We start from the raw sequence: 15,603 nt of genomic DNA on the forward strand, positions 1-15,603 counted from the left end.
CTTTGGGATTGATTATATGGTAATCAATAGTCTGCAGCTGTCATTTCTAGTACTAATACATTGCAAGTTGGATACCTTCAATTTATCACTGTTTGGGCAGAATCCTGTATTATTTTAACAGCACCACCCGCTCATCTCCCCCCCCCCCCCATCTTTTTTTCCAGAGTGAGCAAGGGTCACTGTCATTTGGCTGCAGGGTTTTTTTTTGTTTGTGTTTTTTTGGGGAGTGGGGACAGAAGGAAACCTTTGCCTGGACAGGGTTTTGGGGTTTTTTTTTTTTTGTTTATTTTTAAAAAAAACATGGCAGCTGTTTGAAGCTACTCCCAAGTTTGGAATGCTGGAAGATGGCACTGATAACAGGTGATGTGATCAAAATGGCATAAAATGTAATTTATCACATACATGGTATGTACATACAATAGATAGATCATATTAAATGTGGAAGGTTTTAATGCAACCTATTATTTTCAACACAAGCAGGATTGCTGTAAAGCGAATCCCATACAGCTTTAACCAACAGCATATTTCAGCCAGTGGGGCAGTGCAGGTGTTTAAAACTGTGCCACTGACTTATAAAACCTGCTGCACTCCACTGTTGAGTCTTCAATTCCAGGATTGGCCAACCAGTTCACTTACCTGCTTCACAGTTGGATCAATGGCTGAGTCCCTTCAGCCTCTGTAAGTATTCGCTAGCAGGCCTACGATTCCCCTCCCCTGATCACCTATGGAGTTCCTTCTGTTCCAACTGCAAAATCTTTCTGGCCCTTCTATTACTGTGCAAGGGAAAAGTGACTACATGCTAACCACTGCAAGGTGGGAAGTGGTTTATTGTTGCTGCTGCAGAAGAGTCTATTTCACTTAAGTGACAACTCAAGAATATAGCAGAAAGAGCAGGAAAGTGAAACTCATGACAAAGATGAGTGTTAGTGAAAATGCAGTGCTTGGTAAAATTTGCTGGTGTTTCTTTAACCCTATTTTTTCCCATGGTAATTATAAAATGACATGCTTATTGATTTCTCTTTTATAACCTATATGCATCTATGATACCTTAAAGGCTTTCAGAAGTCCTGATAGGTAACAAGATTTCCAAAGCCTAAAGTTTTCCAAAGGTAAAAATCTAAATGGATACTCAAGTCTGGTATCTATGAAGTGAGTCCTACTTGTTTTAAGTATTGGGGGTAGCTGTGTTAGTCTGTATCCACAAAAACAACAAGGAGTCCGGTAGCACCTTAAAATCTGTTAGTCTTTAAGGTGCCACTGGTCTACTTGTTTTATGCTCAAAGGAATGTCCATACTGCCTGATCCATTTCTGTTGGCAGACAAGGCACTGAAGTTTACTAGATTGTTCTCCGAGCATGCCTGGGTTTGTTTTCATCCCCAGAATCCAGAGCTCATAACAACAAGGTAGGATTTATATGTTGCCACCATGCTTGTGGAAAGCTAAACTTTCTAAAAATAAGAGCAAGTGTTTTCAATACAGCATTTGTTTGCTTTGGGAGGAGAAGGATTGACATGCTTACTTTTTAGTTACTCACCCAAGACAATTTCCTTTAAAAAAAAAAATCACACTCATAAGTTAGCCATATAAAGCACATTTTCAGTTCTTTATAGACAAGTGCTGTCAGGTGTTTACTGTGATTTATAGATTAGTTTGACACTACAAACGCTTCTAGGTTATTGGTGATTTTGGCTATGATCAACTAAAAGGTGCCTGTAGCAGAATCAACTAAAACATTTTTCCCAAGCCAGACATTTACAGATGGCTGCTGAATTCGGCAAACAGAACAGCCTTGATAAGAGCCAGAATGAAACACTTTTTTTTGTATAAAGTCAACCCAGGACAAAAATGATTTTGCAGGAACAGGTCTTTTCACACAAAAGACAACAAGTGAACTGCAGTTTCAGAACATCATACCTTTGAAGTAGCCTGCTTTAGTTTTGCCTGTTCTACTAAAAGTTTGTATGATGATCCTTTGTTGCTTTGTATTTTCTCTTTTTCCATCTGTTCCACCAAAGCCTTCTGTTTTGCTTTTAATAAGTTAAGTTGCTAAAAGAAAATGTTAATAGGAAAAACAAAAATTAAGCAATAAGATGCGAAAAGGATCAGTATTTTCATATGATAGTAAACTTCAATTCAAATTGCAATTTGAGCCTTTTTAAGTTTAGTTTTTGTACAACCTTGAATTATACAACTTCAATGGGCTGCCAGCAGAGTCAGAGCAGATTAGGTTTAAGAACCACCAATATTTTAAGAGAATTTTTAGATATGAACACAGGGTCACAAAACCTGTACAGGTGCATTTAAAAGTGAACACAGTCTTAAAAATGATATACTGTTGAATTATAGCTGGTCAGCCTCTAGAAGCTTGCACTCAGACGTTTGTTGATTCACCAAAAATGTAAAAGTTTTACTATCAAATATGGACCACAGGGAAGTATAACAATATGCTCCACAAGACTAGAATGATTTCAGCAGATCCCATGCCCTGCAGTTTGAGATGCATGTCAAGAGAGAGAGAGACAGCTTTTAACTACAGAACCAGGCCTCTGCAAAAGCAAGATTGAATGAGCTCCATGCCCAAAGCTGGAATTTTAAGAAATAAAGTACATTGCTCAAGTATCTTACATTAAAAGTGCCAGTACACACTGAAAGTTACCTGTTTATGATGAACAAGTTGCTTTCTGATCTTTCTGGAGTACAATCTATCTAGGCTACTGTTGCCTTTAGAAGATCTGCTCAGGCTCTGGGTATGTAGGCTATTATTAATAAAACTCCACTGGTTGCCTAAAGGAAAGAAACATATCAATATTTGAGGCTCACTTTTAACAGTTCCTAAAATAGTTGAGAGCAATAAGAAGTCGTTATTCTATAAACTCATTTAAGGCTTCTACTAAACTGTCATGCAATCCTCACTTTAGGTGGCAGCATTACTGCATAGCTTAAAAGGGTCAACAGTACAATTTTGCATTTACTATTTTCAAGTTCTGAAGTATGAAAAGAACAAACAAGACTAGTTCAACTCATACAAACCAAAAGCACCATAATTTGAATACTTATCACTCACATTTCTCCCCTTGAAAGATGACACTTAAAAACAAAACAAAAACAACAAAAAACACACCACAACCCAAAAAACCCCCACCCACAACTAAGCTAGAAATTGAAATACACTTACTCAAACACACCATTCTCCTCGCACGTTACCTACAAACACAGTCACACAAACGTCAAGTTGACCGCACCACACCTTAAGTACGGGCACCATTGTCCAGCTTGCTGGGGGAAGGAGTATAGCACTTTACAGGTGGTAGTGAGAGAGAGACACAGAAGCTGCTGAAAATGTAGAGTGGGTTAGCGTGATAATGTTGACTCATCCCCCAGGGACTGAAAGGGCCAGAGAGTTGACCAAGAGCAAGCCTGGCAGGAAAAGTCCCTTTTCTCTGGACCAGGCAGAGCAGCACTCACACTCCTTCCCCTTGGAAATGGCAAAATACTAAGTTTGGTCTGGACCCATTGTGGGCATTGCACTAGCCACTCTTGTCTCGGGGGGCTAGGAAGGAATTTTCCCTCACCACCAGATTGACCAACATGATGTGATGTGGTTTTTGCTTTCCCCACAACAGGTTTGGGTAGGCTTTATTATGGTGAACAGGGAAGGGAGTTAAGTTATGAGTTGTGACATCATAATCTAGAATGTGGGGTGGATGTCCAGTGCAGGTACTCCATAGGGAAGGGATACAGTGACCAGATAAATGGCTTGGTAAAGGACTTAAAGGAGGTGTTTGTTAAAGGAGCGGAACAGGGGTCCTATGACTGGCATGGCAGGGAGTCAACCCCCCCTTTCCTTTATAACCTATTTGAGGGAGGGGGAAGGGATTTGATCGAGTCCCAGTAATCGGTTGGCTGGGGACCAGGATGGAAAAAGGGGGGCTGGCAGAAGCCCCTGGGTAGACATTGAAATGATCATGGAGTTACTTGAACTGTACACTTATCTGCCAGGTAGTCCCAGACATCTAATAATAAAGTTGCAGCCTAATTAAACCATATCCAGTGTCTCCTGTCCTTTTTTCGGTTTAACAGTGTTGCCAACTCTCGCAATATTACTGACAGTCTCAATATTTTGAGTTTCTTAAAGGTCCAGCTCCTGGTATCATGGGATAATGTGAGAATCTCAATTTTTTTTTTTTTTAAACTAGTTTATACCCATCATGGTTGTGAAAAAGAGTTTGAAAATGTAATTCATAAATGGGTCAAGAACCAAAAGGCTAATAAATAAATAAATCCCAAGTTGTATTTTTAAAATCTCATGATTCTGAATCATTTTTGAACACTGGAGCTGGCAGTACTGAACATTTTACAAAGATCTCTAAAATCTAGACTTGAATTAGAAATATTATAAAAGTGTTCCATACCTGTCAGGAATCTTTCCCTCTCTTTTCCATTCAAAGGCTTCTTGGCTGTTGCTGCTTCATCTTCAACTGTTGCCACATAGTCTAGGAGTCTGGATACCAGCATTACAACCCAGCTGATCATGGGAATGTCCAATACCCCTTAAACAAGTAGGTTTTAGGTGACATTTGAGTGATTGTTCTAATTTCAAAAATTTACTAAATCAGAAAAGCAATGCTTAAAGAATCCCCACACAGACATTTTATGGTGTACACAGTTCTAGGTAATAAGGGTTTCCATGTTTCCTTCCACAAGCAGAAGAAAGGACTTGCACTCAAGAATCACTGCATGGGGTCTCAGAGCACAGAAAGAAGTTGGAAGGAAGGGAATCATGAAGAGCTGAAGTAAGGTCCAAAAGCAAAGATCACAATTCTTCCTGTCAGATGAAAATGGAAATAGAAGGATTCTCCCTCACTGTTAATGTCCCCTTGACTGTGAACCTTGGTAACAAAAGGCAAACAAGGCCCCACAAACAAAAGGGCAGTTATTCTTCTCAATCCACTAACATTCCCCTGTTTTCCACAGATTGCTCTTCAGCAAGCTAGCTCTCATTCAAAGTGAAATCTCAGCCAGTTGCTGGGAAAGCTGAAACCCTCACACTGAGGCAAGACCTAGTACCCCCTGCAAACTGATAGCACTAATATCATTATTGCCTGCATTGGCCTCACACACGCTAACGGGGGGTGGGGATTTTTGCATGTGAGTCACACAAAACCTACTTGTACATCACACAAGAAATCCTTCTGAATCAATGAGTCATTCTTCTGTCCTCAAAACAGTTATAAAACACACTAATTAGTGTGTATCAATGACCATCAGGTCACTCAACCAGTGTCTTTAAACAAACTGGATGCCTATATAGACACAACATGCACCAGTAGGCCAAAGATTATTGTGTACCACATTGCAGGCTAAAATCACATTTTCATATCTGTGTGTAAATACTATATTTAAGTGGCACACTTAATAACTACATGGTTTTTATACAGGACATTTTGTCCTTTTATCTCAAAATGCTCAGTCAACTCAAGTATCATTTCCAATTTACAGATAAGAAAACCAAGGCACAGAAGTGATTTGCCCAAGTTGTCACACCCAGTCACTGGCAGAGCAAGCAACAGACTCTAGGCACTCTGACTTCCCCATCCCGTACTCTGTCCATTGGAACATATTGCCCCATCCTAAACGGTAACAGAAGAGACTTTATGGTAGGGCCTGGAACTGGCAATGAAGACTAGAGGGACAAGAGCTAGGATGGCTCTCTGGGTGACTATTGTTGCACATCAGTCCAGGTTTCAGACAAAAAAAACAAAAAGATTCTGATCTACAGTATAGGAGTCTGGTCCACAGAAAGATGTATAAAAGTTGTTTGGGTTGTTTTGTTTTGTTTTTTTAAATGATCATACTATGTCTTTTCCTTCTATCCATATCAATACCTCTGTTCTTCAATTTCTCTTAATATCTAAGTACTTCTTAAACGCTTTTTCCCCCTCCACCCCAAATTTTAGCACTCCCCCTCACTTTCACCCCAAACACCTTATTTTTCTCCCCTACTATTGTGTCTTATTTTCTGACTCTTAGGCCTGGACTACACTATCGGGGGGGTTCGAACTAAGATACGCAACTTCAGCTACGGTATTCGCGTAGCTGAAGTCAAAGTATTTTAGTTCAACTTACCTGGCCATCCTCATGGCGGCGAGTCGACTGCTGCGGCTCCCCCATCGACTCCGCTTACTCCTCCTGCCAAGGTGGAGTACGGGCGTCGATTCGCGGATCGATTTATCACGTCCAGACAAGACGTGATAAATCGATCCCCGATACATCAAACACTACCCGCTGATCCGGCGGGTAGTATAGATGTACCCTTAGCTGAAGGACTAATGGGAGAGAACCATTAGTTTCTCACTCCTTTTCTCGCTCTCTACATTTGATGCTTCTTCTCACCCCTTCCCCTCTACTGGGAATTCTGTCACACTTGGTGCACTCATCACACACTCTAATTCCCTAGTGTTCACCTGTGTTGCCCAAGGGGAAGGAAGCTGGAAAACCAACAGAGATGAAGCTCTTAAGTCCTCAGTGAGCAGGAATAGTGATGCAAGATGATAAGGGAGAAATTGGCAGCTTTGGGAAGAGGGCAGAAGGGGTGGAGGAATTGCAGAGGCAGATCATAAGAACTTATGAGAACCAAGTGAGAGGGTATGGCAGTACTAGCCTTTGGTAGACTGATGGGGAGCAATAAGTCAACTCCCCTCCGTCACTTACAAAGCTTTGTTTGAGGGATTCAGGATAGTAGGGAGGCAGAGAGAGCCAGCTAGCATTTACCAAGCTTGCAAACCTATAAATCCAAACTGATGAGCCTTTTATAACTTTGTAAGTGTACATGAGTTAAGGGATGTTCCATAATTTGAAATTTTCACAAATTTCAAAGGCAATTAACTGATTTTCTTCAAATTTGTCATGATTTTAAGATGTACAAAGTAAGTCTAGTTTGGAGAATATCAATTGAGAATTTTTAGAGAGCTATGAACATTTAAAGTCAGAACATTTAGAAAGAAACATTTAGCTACTCATGAGTTAAGGGCATTTCAGCTATGCACTTAATGCAATTTTATATTCCGCATGCTCTATTAATTTTCAAATAGCCATAATTTGGTCAAATTAAATCCAACTATATTTGCTAAACAAACAAAGACTAGTTCCCAAAGAGAACTGTATCTGTGCCTAATTCTGAAATTCAGCTACTTTTGCTACAGCTGTCTGAAAACACAGTGGGATAATTTTTTAAACATGTAAAAGTCCTTTTCATCCTAACTGAACAAGAATAGTGAGGCAGATTTTGCTCAAAACTTGAAGGAAAAAAAGTCATGTTTGGGCAAAGACCAAGAATGTGAAATTTTAACCCCCCACAAAAAAAATTAATGTTTCCAAATAAGCGAAAAAGGGGATTTTAACTTAACCTGCTTTGATAGTAGGTGCAATCAGGCCCCCGTTATGAAAATATACTCTTTAATTAGAATCAAGATCTAATCTGAAAATATAGCTCCTAAAATGAAGAACTACCTTCAGTGCGCCTGTGCATAGGTAAATGAGGTTGCAGAGGTGACAGCAGATTATCCAAGAGATTAAGCAAACTTTCTAAGACACCACTGTTGCTAAGTGACCTTTGGCCAATGCAGGAAAGCAACACGAAGACCCTAAAAATAAAATTAAAAATGTTTAACACACTGAACAATTCTCTTCAGTTATAATTCTTATAAAAAGCATTTAAATGCAGTAATACTTCCTGGAAAATACATCCAACAACATTTCCACACATTCAAATCAAAGATTAAGGAAGATAAGGGTAAAAAATGAGCGCTGTAGTTCAAAAAGGTAGGCAGGGTTCAATTTGTACTATTAGAGGAACGATGTAATAATATAAAATCTGCAGTTTCTCATTTTAACCTTAAGTCATCATCAGTAATTTACCATTAGAAGCCTGCAGAGTTCCCAATCTATGCATTTTCTTCACTGAGAATTGACCAGTTTCATTTCCTATTCTACTTGTCCCTACTTATTATAATTCTGGGTATTGTAAAACAATGAATAATTGAAAACATACATGGACTGAATTCCCCATCTACCACATTATCTACACCACATTATTCCCGTGTAGGTGTACTCCTTTTGCCTGAAGTGTAAGGTTTTTTGTAACCTTCATTTTAACAATTTACCATCATTTTTTCCCCAAGGGAACAAACTCTTCTATTTAACTGACAGCAGGTCATGAAGAGGGAATAAGGTGATACTTTTTGATGGCACCTGGCTCAAAAACAAAGTTCAGAAATAGCACTGCTTTGAGTTTGCTGGAAGTTCCAGCCTGGAACACCTATGTTAGCAAGAGAATTTTCCAACCTTTGACTCGTCAAAGAATCCAGGAGGACAAGGGAGAATTCAAGTGGCAGCAGAAGTTTTTCCTATTTGAGGTGAAGGTTACAGGCTGGCCCATGTGTTATAAGCCTACAAAAGCCTGCACACCCCAATACAGCAGCCAATTATTTATGGCTGATGCTCTGAAAATTTTTACCATCTTTTTTAAGAATAGTATCAAATCTGAATAATCAAGATGACTAATGCTGGCTTTGAGACCGCGCAATTAAGTTAATTACACTTAAGATCTGGGTTGATTCTCAGCCCTAGTCTTTTGCTCTTACTCCAAAGAGGATGGACCTGTGTTCCAGGTGCTGCTTGATTTATATTTCTATGGAGCTGCTTTCAAATCACCTTCTTACTTCCTAAACCACTAGTAACTGAGATCTCTGTGATGAAAACCCAGCTAAGCCTTGCAAAGAAGAAAGCAGCTCATGTTGCTGTGAAGCAACCCCTGCAAATGTGGAAAGGGCATCAGAGAGTCTCCAGGAGTCCCTATTCAGTCCCTCCAAAGCACAGATATGTTGCTAGATCACCTGAGTGCAGTACTAACACCACCACCAAAAAACATGAAAGAACTGAGATTCACATATTTATATTTTGCTGTTGTATTTCCTTGTAGCCACCTTTGAAGTGAGCAGAAGGAAAGATGATGGGTACGATTCAACCACACTGGATAAGAAAGAATGTTTTTGTTAGGACAAGTCACTGAAAAAGTTTAACAATACTAGCATTTGAAGTGTCATCATTAAGTTTCAGAGTTAATAGTGAACTGCAAAAACCTCAAAAACCAATCCCAATAGCCTCTGAGAGATCCCAGAAGAGATAAGCCCTATATAGCTGTTAAATGTAATTAGCAATGTGTTTGTATAGAATTTGATACACTTGTTGCCTATTAATAACCCAAAAAATCTGAGCTGCAGATCTCCTGATATGTCTGCTTGTAGTATTTATTATGATGAACAGAAATGTTAAAGAATCATTACATTCCTTTCACTCATTACCCTAAGGTATTAAGTCCAAGAGATTAGTACTATTCAAAAAAAGATTATGGATAAGAATATCCACAGGTGCAGTAAGCAGAAAAGTGGACAATGGGATATAAACCACAATCACTCAAAACAGGACTACCACTAACTGGTTAGGTATTGAGGAAGCAAGTTCCTCTAGGGGAGTTATTCTGAGCTGCATGAAATTTTTTTGTCAAAAAACGTATATGCTGAAAAATTAAGTTTTGGTCAACCCAAAACTATTCATGAAATTGGGTCAAGGTTGTCAAGTAGTTACTGAACTGAAAAACTGAAGTGTTTTGGAAATGCTGAAATGAAACTGTTCATTTTGACATTTATTTTTTGGGCTGGCGGAGGTGGTGGTGGTGATGGCACCAGCCTCTTTATAACTTTTAGCCCAGTGGTTAGGGCACTCAGCTGGAATTTGAGACACCCAGGTTCGATTCCTGCTCTGTCTGATGTGAGCAAGGAATGTGAACTACAATCTCCCACCTTACAGGTGAGCTCTCTATCCAATGGGCTATGGGATAGCCTGGTTGCGTCACACAATTTCTCCTACTGAAGCTGTTCTACTTTTTAAAAAAATTTAAGTCATTGGAGCAGGGACTTGAACTTCGGTCTCATATCCTAAGTGTGTGCACTAACCTATGCAGTAATTCTCATTTTTTTCCCCCGGCACAATAACTGCTCATTGTCATTATGAATGTCTATGAATTGCCATTATTGCTCCCTCTCTTTATAAAATGCCCAAAACTGAATTGAAAAATTTCAGGTCTTGTTGAAGGAAGCATTTTATTCAGTCCAACATGAATTTTTTTCTGAATTTTTTGTTTCAAAACAAAAAAAAATTATTTTCTAGACACTGATTTTTCTGGAATTGGCAGCAAATGAACAAAAAACAGTATTCAGCCATCTTTAGTTCTGGCAATAGCAGAGAGAGGAAACTTGATTAGTGGTCTATCTTATGCTCGTGTTGTACTTATGAAGTTATTCTGCAAAGAAAAAAGATTTTTATCTGCTCCAGTTTCTCAGAATTTTGAGGTATTGTTAAAATACAGCTCTAATTAGTCATCCTCCTTGGTCTCACTTCAACAACTCATGTGTAAGGCTACATTTTAGTCACAGGTATTTTTAGTAAAAAAAGTCATGGACGGGTGACGTATAATAAAAAAATTCACAGCCCGTGACTTGTCCGTGACTTTTACTATACAGGTCTGTCACATCTTACGTGCATTTAACATGCGCGATTTCAGCTTTACGCGGTTGGCAAAAACGAGAACAACAACAATTTTAATACTGTACATGTAGTGGGGGCAATTCCGCACGCCATTACTCTCAATGTAATTTTGACTGTACGCAATTTTCACTTTACATGCTGACTGCGGAATGCAACCTCAGAGTAAAATGCGACAGACCTGTATATCCCTAACTAAAACTTGGGTGGGGGGCCACGGGTGCTCGGGGGGAGGGAGGGGAGTCAGGAGGGCAGTCTGTGGGCACCAGTATTGGGGGGGCTCCACATGTCCCTGCAGCTCCTAGGAGGTGGAGGGGTCAGGGGGCTCCATGCACTACTCCTGCCACAACTGCCAAATGCCCAGCTCCCATTGGCCTGGAACCGCAGCCAATGGGAGTTGCTGGGGTGGGGCCTGCGGGTGCAGGCAGCAAGCAGACACCCCCCCCCACCCCACCCCCGAGGCCCCTCCACCTAGGAGGAGCTGCAGAGCCACGCCAGTGGGAGCCCTGCACCCTGAGGTAATGCCCCCCAACCTCCTGCCCCTAGCCCTAAGCCCCTCCCACACACCCAAACTGCTGCTGCTAGCTGTTAAGAGCCAGCACCAGCCGCTGCAGAAGTTATGAAGGTCACGGAATTCATGACTTCCATGACCTCCCTGACAGACTCGCAGCCTTACTCATGTAACAGTGGAAGCAGTTTGTCCCAGTTTAGGAAGTTGTATTGAGCTGACACTATTTGTTACTTTATACTGTCTACAGACATGCTATATAAAACATCTTCCTGGCTTCCTGTTCTTAGGTGGAGAGTGAGGACTAGAGAGGGTTGCACATTTCATTGCTCATGTAGGCTGAGCTGTATACGGAGATGGAATCTTGCCCCCTTAAGGCCAGCCACTATGACACTCCCTTAACCAACCCAGGCAGGGGGCCCAGTTTAGGAGGGGGTCTGGCCATAATAGGGACACCCTAACCTCCATATTGAACTCTAACCCTGAGGTCACTGCCTCACTCCTATACGCAGCGTGACTCTGCTCCCTGCGAAGGCCTCTGAGATCATTGCGTTTCCCCCCTTCTATATAATCATAACATTTACATATGTGGACATCAGACTTTTCATCTTTATCAAAATCAATAGGTCCTGAACAGATGTTTTCAAAAAACATCATCATGTTGCGGCCGGCTAGACATTACACTGAATTGAGCGTAAGGCCTCACTTTGCTCGGCCCGCTACATTTCCCTGATTTTATTTGGGCTAAAGAATAACTACAGAGCTGGATGATGATTGAGTTTAGATGAATTCACACTCCTGTTGTGGGACCTGATGTCAATCACTATTTTGGAGAGAAGTATGGATGTTGAGGTCAACCAGAGATCCCAGTAGGCTTTTTATAATTGATGGGAAAGCCCACTCATCTAATTGTTTAAGTCCCTTATACTAAGGGACAGAACCGTGGTTTCCCAATGCAGAGACATTCACTGCAGAGATGAGACAAAAGACACCCAAGACAAAGGAAGGCAACAGTGCACTAATTAGGCTCCTGATACAGAGAATGTCTTGCACAATGAAGCTGGCCCATAGTTATAGATCAAGAATTACGGAGTCATGGCACCACTTCGATCAGAAAAATCACAGTACTTGGAAGCGAGCTCTTCAAAGACCTCCCACTTGGATATGCCAGCAAAGTGAATGTGGTACTCGACAGCTGAACTGAGTCCTAACTTCCAGTGCAAGGTGTCAGGGAATAAAATTAAATCAGAGATCCGCAAAGGCAGCTTGATATGGTCCTTTGACATTGAAGCTTGCATAGCAGGATAACGCTGTCAAGTTTCATAGACAATGAACTTCCAAGAGGCACAAAACCTATATACCTGGCACTGGCACCTCCAAACATTAGTCCCAACAGGTGGAGTTTCAGGAGACTCAAGTTTTGATATGTGCAGTTACTAGAGGCATCACACATAGCATGAATGCAACTTAAAGGGAAAAACAGGTGCAAAATATTCTTGGCCATCATAGAAATGATGGAAGGGCACAACTTAAAGCTGGTAAGTTATGAGAAAGAGGTAAATTCTCTCAAGAGAAAAGACAGAGGCAGTGACTGACACTACTGAATACTTGATCACTGCCTCTTGAATTCACAGCAACAAGCCCGGTGGGTGGAGCCGTGCCCCTTTGTACATTTTTGGATGAAGATAAGCACAAGAGGGCAAAGGCAGAGTACTCGTGTATCCCCAGATACTGCTAACCCAAAAGTTTGAGTGTGTTCACTTATGTAGCCGAAATCTATGCAAGCAATGCTTTTAAGAACTTACAAGTGTATATACTTCCTTTACAACTTAGAAATGTTCTACTTTGACGCTGCTTTTCCATCAGAAAGCATTGGACTCACTTTTAAGTTGCATCAGACTGCCAAAATGGAGATTTCCTGTTAAGAAATTGTTCTTTAAATATAATTTTAGTGGTTGTTCTTTGTAATTAGATGTAGTGATCAGATCATTAGTTTATTACAAGGGAAGTTCTCATCTTTGTGGTGAGTTGGATAAGTCCGTTTGGCTCCAGACACAACAACACTGTACCTCCAATTTAGGTAATCTTTTCAATCAGTGCTTAAATCAAAAGGGAACTTTTTAAAATGAAAAGCTTACATTATATTGAAAAACAATAGGAAATAAAAAATCAGAATTAGCATTTTTCAAGCCTCTGGACTTCTATTGTTAGTGCTAGTAGGAAAAAAATGCATCTGCCATCTTCCCAAATACTAAGTTAAAAACCTAACATTTTGTAATAAAATTATGTAAAATCATTCATACACAGTAAACGTTACAACATATCTCTATGCCTTACCTGTCTTGTGGAAAAATAAGAAGTTGCTCCGAGTTGTACAGTTCCTGCAAAACATTAGAGAGAAACTGCCCCCACCATCTTTCACCTCCACACAGCTGAACAAGTAGAAGGCCAGTGTGCAATCGTATCTTTGGGGTCCCACTGATACAGAGATGTTTAAATAACTCTTCACAAGCCTGAGCATGAAATGTACTTTGCAGAACCACAGGAACAGAGTGCCCTTATAAGAGAAGGAAATCAAATGAAATGCATATGGACGTTTAAGGGGAGAGGTGTTTGTCTTCACATTTTAAAGAGTAGCAAGTTACTACATTCATAAGGAATGCTATAAATCCCCCTCTCCCCCCACCTGTGAATGTAAGGTAAAAATACAGAGTCAAACGGTACCCATACAAAAAACATTATACACCTCTACCTCGATATAACGCTGTCCTCGGGAGCCAAAAAAAAAAAAAAAAAAAAAATCTTACCATGTTATAGGTGAAACTGCATTATATTGAACTTGCTTTGATCCGCCGGACTACGCAGCCCCACCCTCCTGGAGCACTGCTTTACCGCGTTATATCAGGATAGAGGTGTATAAGCTTCACATTTATTTTCAGTATGCTTCATTATGTATGGCTTGTTTAAAAAAATGTTTTTAAAAAGCATTCTTGGTTCTCCAGATTGCTACTGAAGTAAGTTCAAAGTTACATGGATTTTTCCTATATTAGAAATTTCTAACAAAATTATAAACAGGCAAAAATGTGACTATTAAAGGGTAAGACTAAAATTTTCAAAAATGCTTAAGTGACGTAGGAGCTTAAGTCCCATTTCAGTGACTTTCAATGAGACTTCGGCTCCGAAGAACTACAAGGGGATTTAACCGCTTAACTGCCACTTTAGGCATTTAAATCCAAAATTATCATTATCAAAAACAAAACCCTCACCCAACTGTCACCTAACTTTATGGTCACCTAAATTTCTGCTGATGAAGTCCCGACGGTGCCTAAAAAAATCTGCTGGTGGGCATGTGCATATTCACCTACTAAGTCCTGACACCCAACATCTAGCTCATGCCTAAACCCTGGAGGGATCCTAAAACTAGTCTTTCCCCTTTGAGGCCCAATCCAGTAGGTGTGCTCAGAAGCCAGCTTGGAATACACCTACCTGATTGGGTAAAAAGGGGGACACCACCACATATTTTGTGCAGGACCCAATGGCCCAGCAGTTAGAGCACTCACCCAGAATGTGGGAGACCCAGATTCAAATCCCCGGAGAGTGGCAGGGATTTGAACCTAACCACTAGGCTATGGAGTATTCTAGGGTGAGTCTAAATCTCTATTGTTGAAGCTGTTCCATTCTGTATAAAATACTCATTAGGCCAGAGAGGAAAAATGCTCTATAGCCCAGTGGTTAGAGCACTCCCGGGTATGTGAGAGATTCAGGTCCAAAACTCTGCTCCAATGAATATTTAAGTATTTTATGCAAAGTGATTGCTAAATTATGTTACCCAATTTAAAGCAGGATGGACTGATTTAATTTACCAATTATAATTATGACCTAATTAAGGAAGCAAGAAACTTGCATTTAAATCATTGATTTTAATCTTGTTTTACAATATGTTGATGTGCAACGAAAAACAGACTTTATACTAAATTCAGTGGTACTTTTTGCTAACCAGAAGGCTACACTAAAATCAGATGTAAGCATTTATATAGCTTAACATACATTTATTCAGATTCTTAATTTTTTCTTGTTACGTTAAATGAATGATGCATTTCTTATTTTTTAGATAAGAAAAATTAACACTACCTTTGGATGGACACTTGGATTGAAATCAATGGGAAGTCGATACCTTTTTGAATGCCTGCTTAGGTGCTTTTGAAAATCCAATTCAGCACCTACCTGCCTTTTTAGGTGCCTATATACCTTAAAAAATCTGGCCTCAGACCTTTGAAGTTTTTAGAATTAGTAAACCTCATCCTCTCCTACTAGGTTTTTATTCATAGGCTGGAAGACGCAAGCAAATTTTCCTGCTCATTTAAATTCTCAATAGTTGTAAACACTTTGAATGCGCTATTCCAAATCAAGAAAATATTCTGCTAGCTAAATCTGAAACCAAAAAGTAATTAAAGCAAAAGCTTCCCTGCATAAAAAAAATTAAGTACTTACA

General features: G+C 40.0%; 1 protein-coding gene across 1 annotated transcript in view; it reads right to left on the reverse strand.

Moving 5' to 3' along the window:
* The window catches only part of BIRC6 (baculoviral IAP repeat containing 6), a 310,956-nt gene that overhangs the window by 211,306 nt on the left and 84,047 nt on the right, over positions 1-15,603 (reverse strand). The window contains 5 exon segments of the mRNA XM_054021501.1: positions 1,916-2,047; positions 2,658-2,785; positions 4,414-4,551; positions 7,511-7,644; positions 13,449-13,668. Coding sequence (XP_053877476.1) covers positions 1,916-2,047; positions 2,658-2,785; positions 4,414-4,551; positions 7,511-7,644; positions 13,449-13,668 — 752 coding nt within the window.

This window comes from Malaclemys terrapin, chromosome 3, assembly GCF_027887155.1.
Source record: "Malaclemys terrapin pileata isolate rMalTer1 chromosome 3, rMalTer1.hap1, whole genome shotgun sequence".
In the NCBI taxonomy this organism is placed as follows: Eukaryota; Metazoa; Chordata; order Testudines; family Emydidae; genus Malaclemys; species Malaclemys terrapin.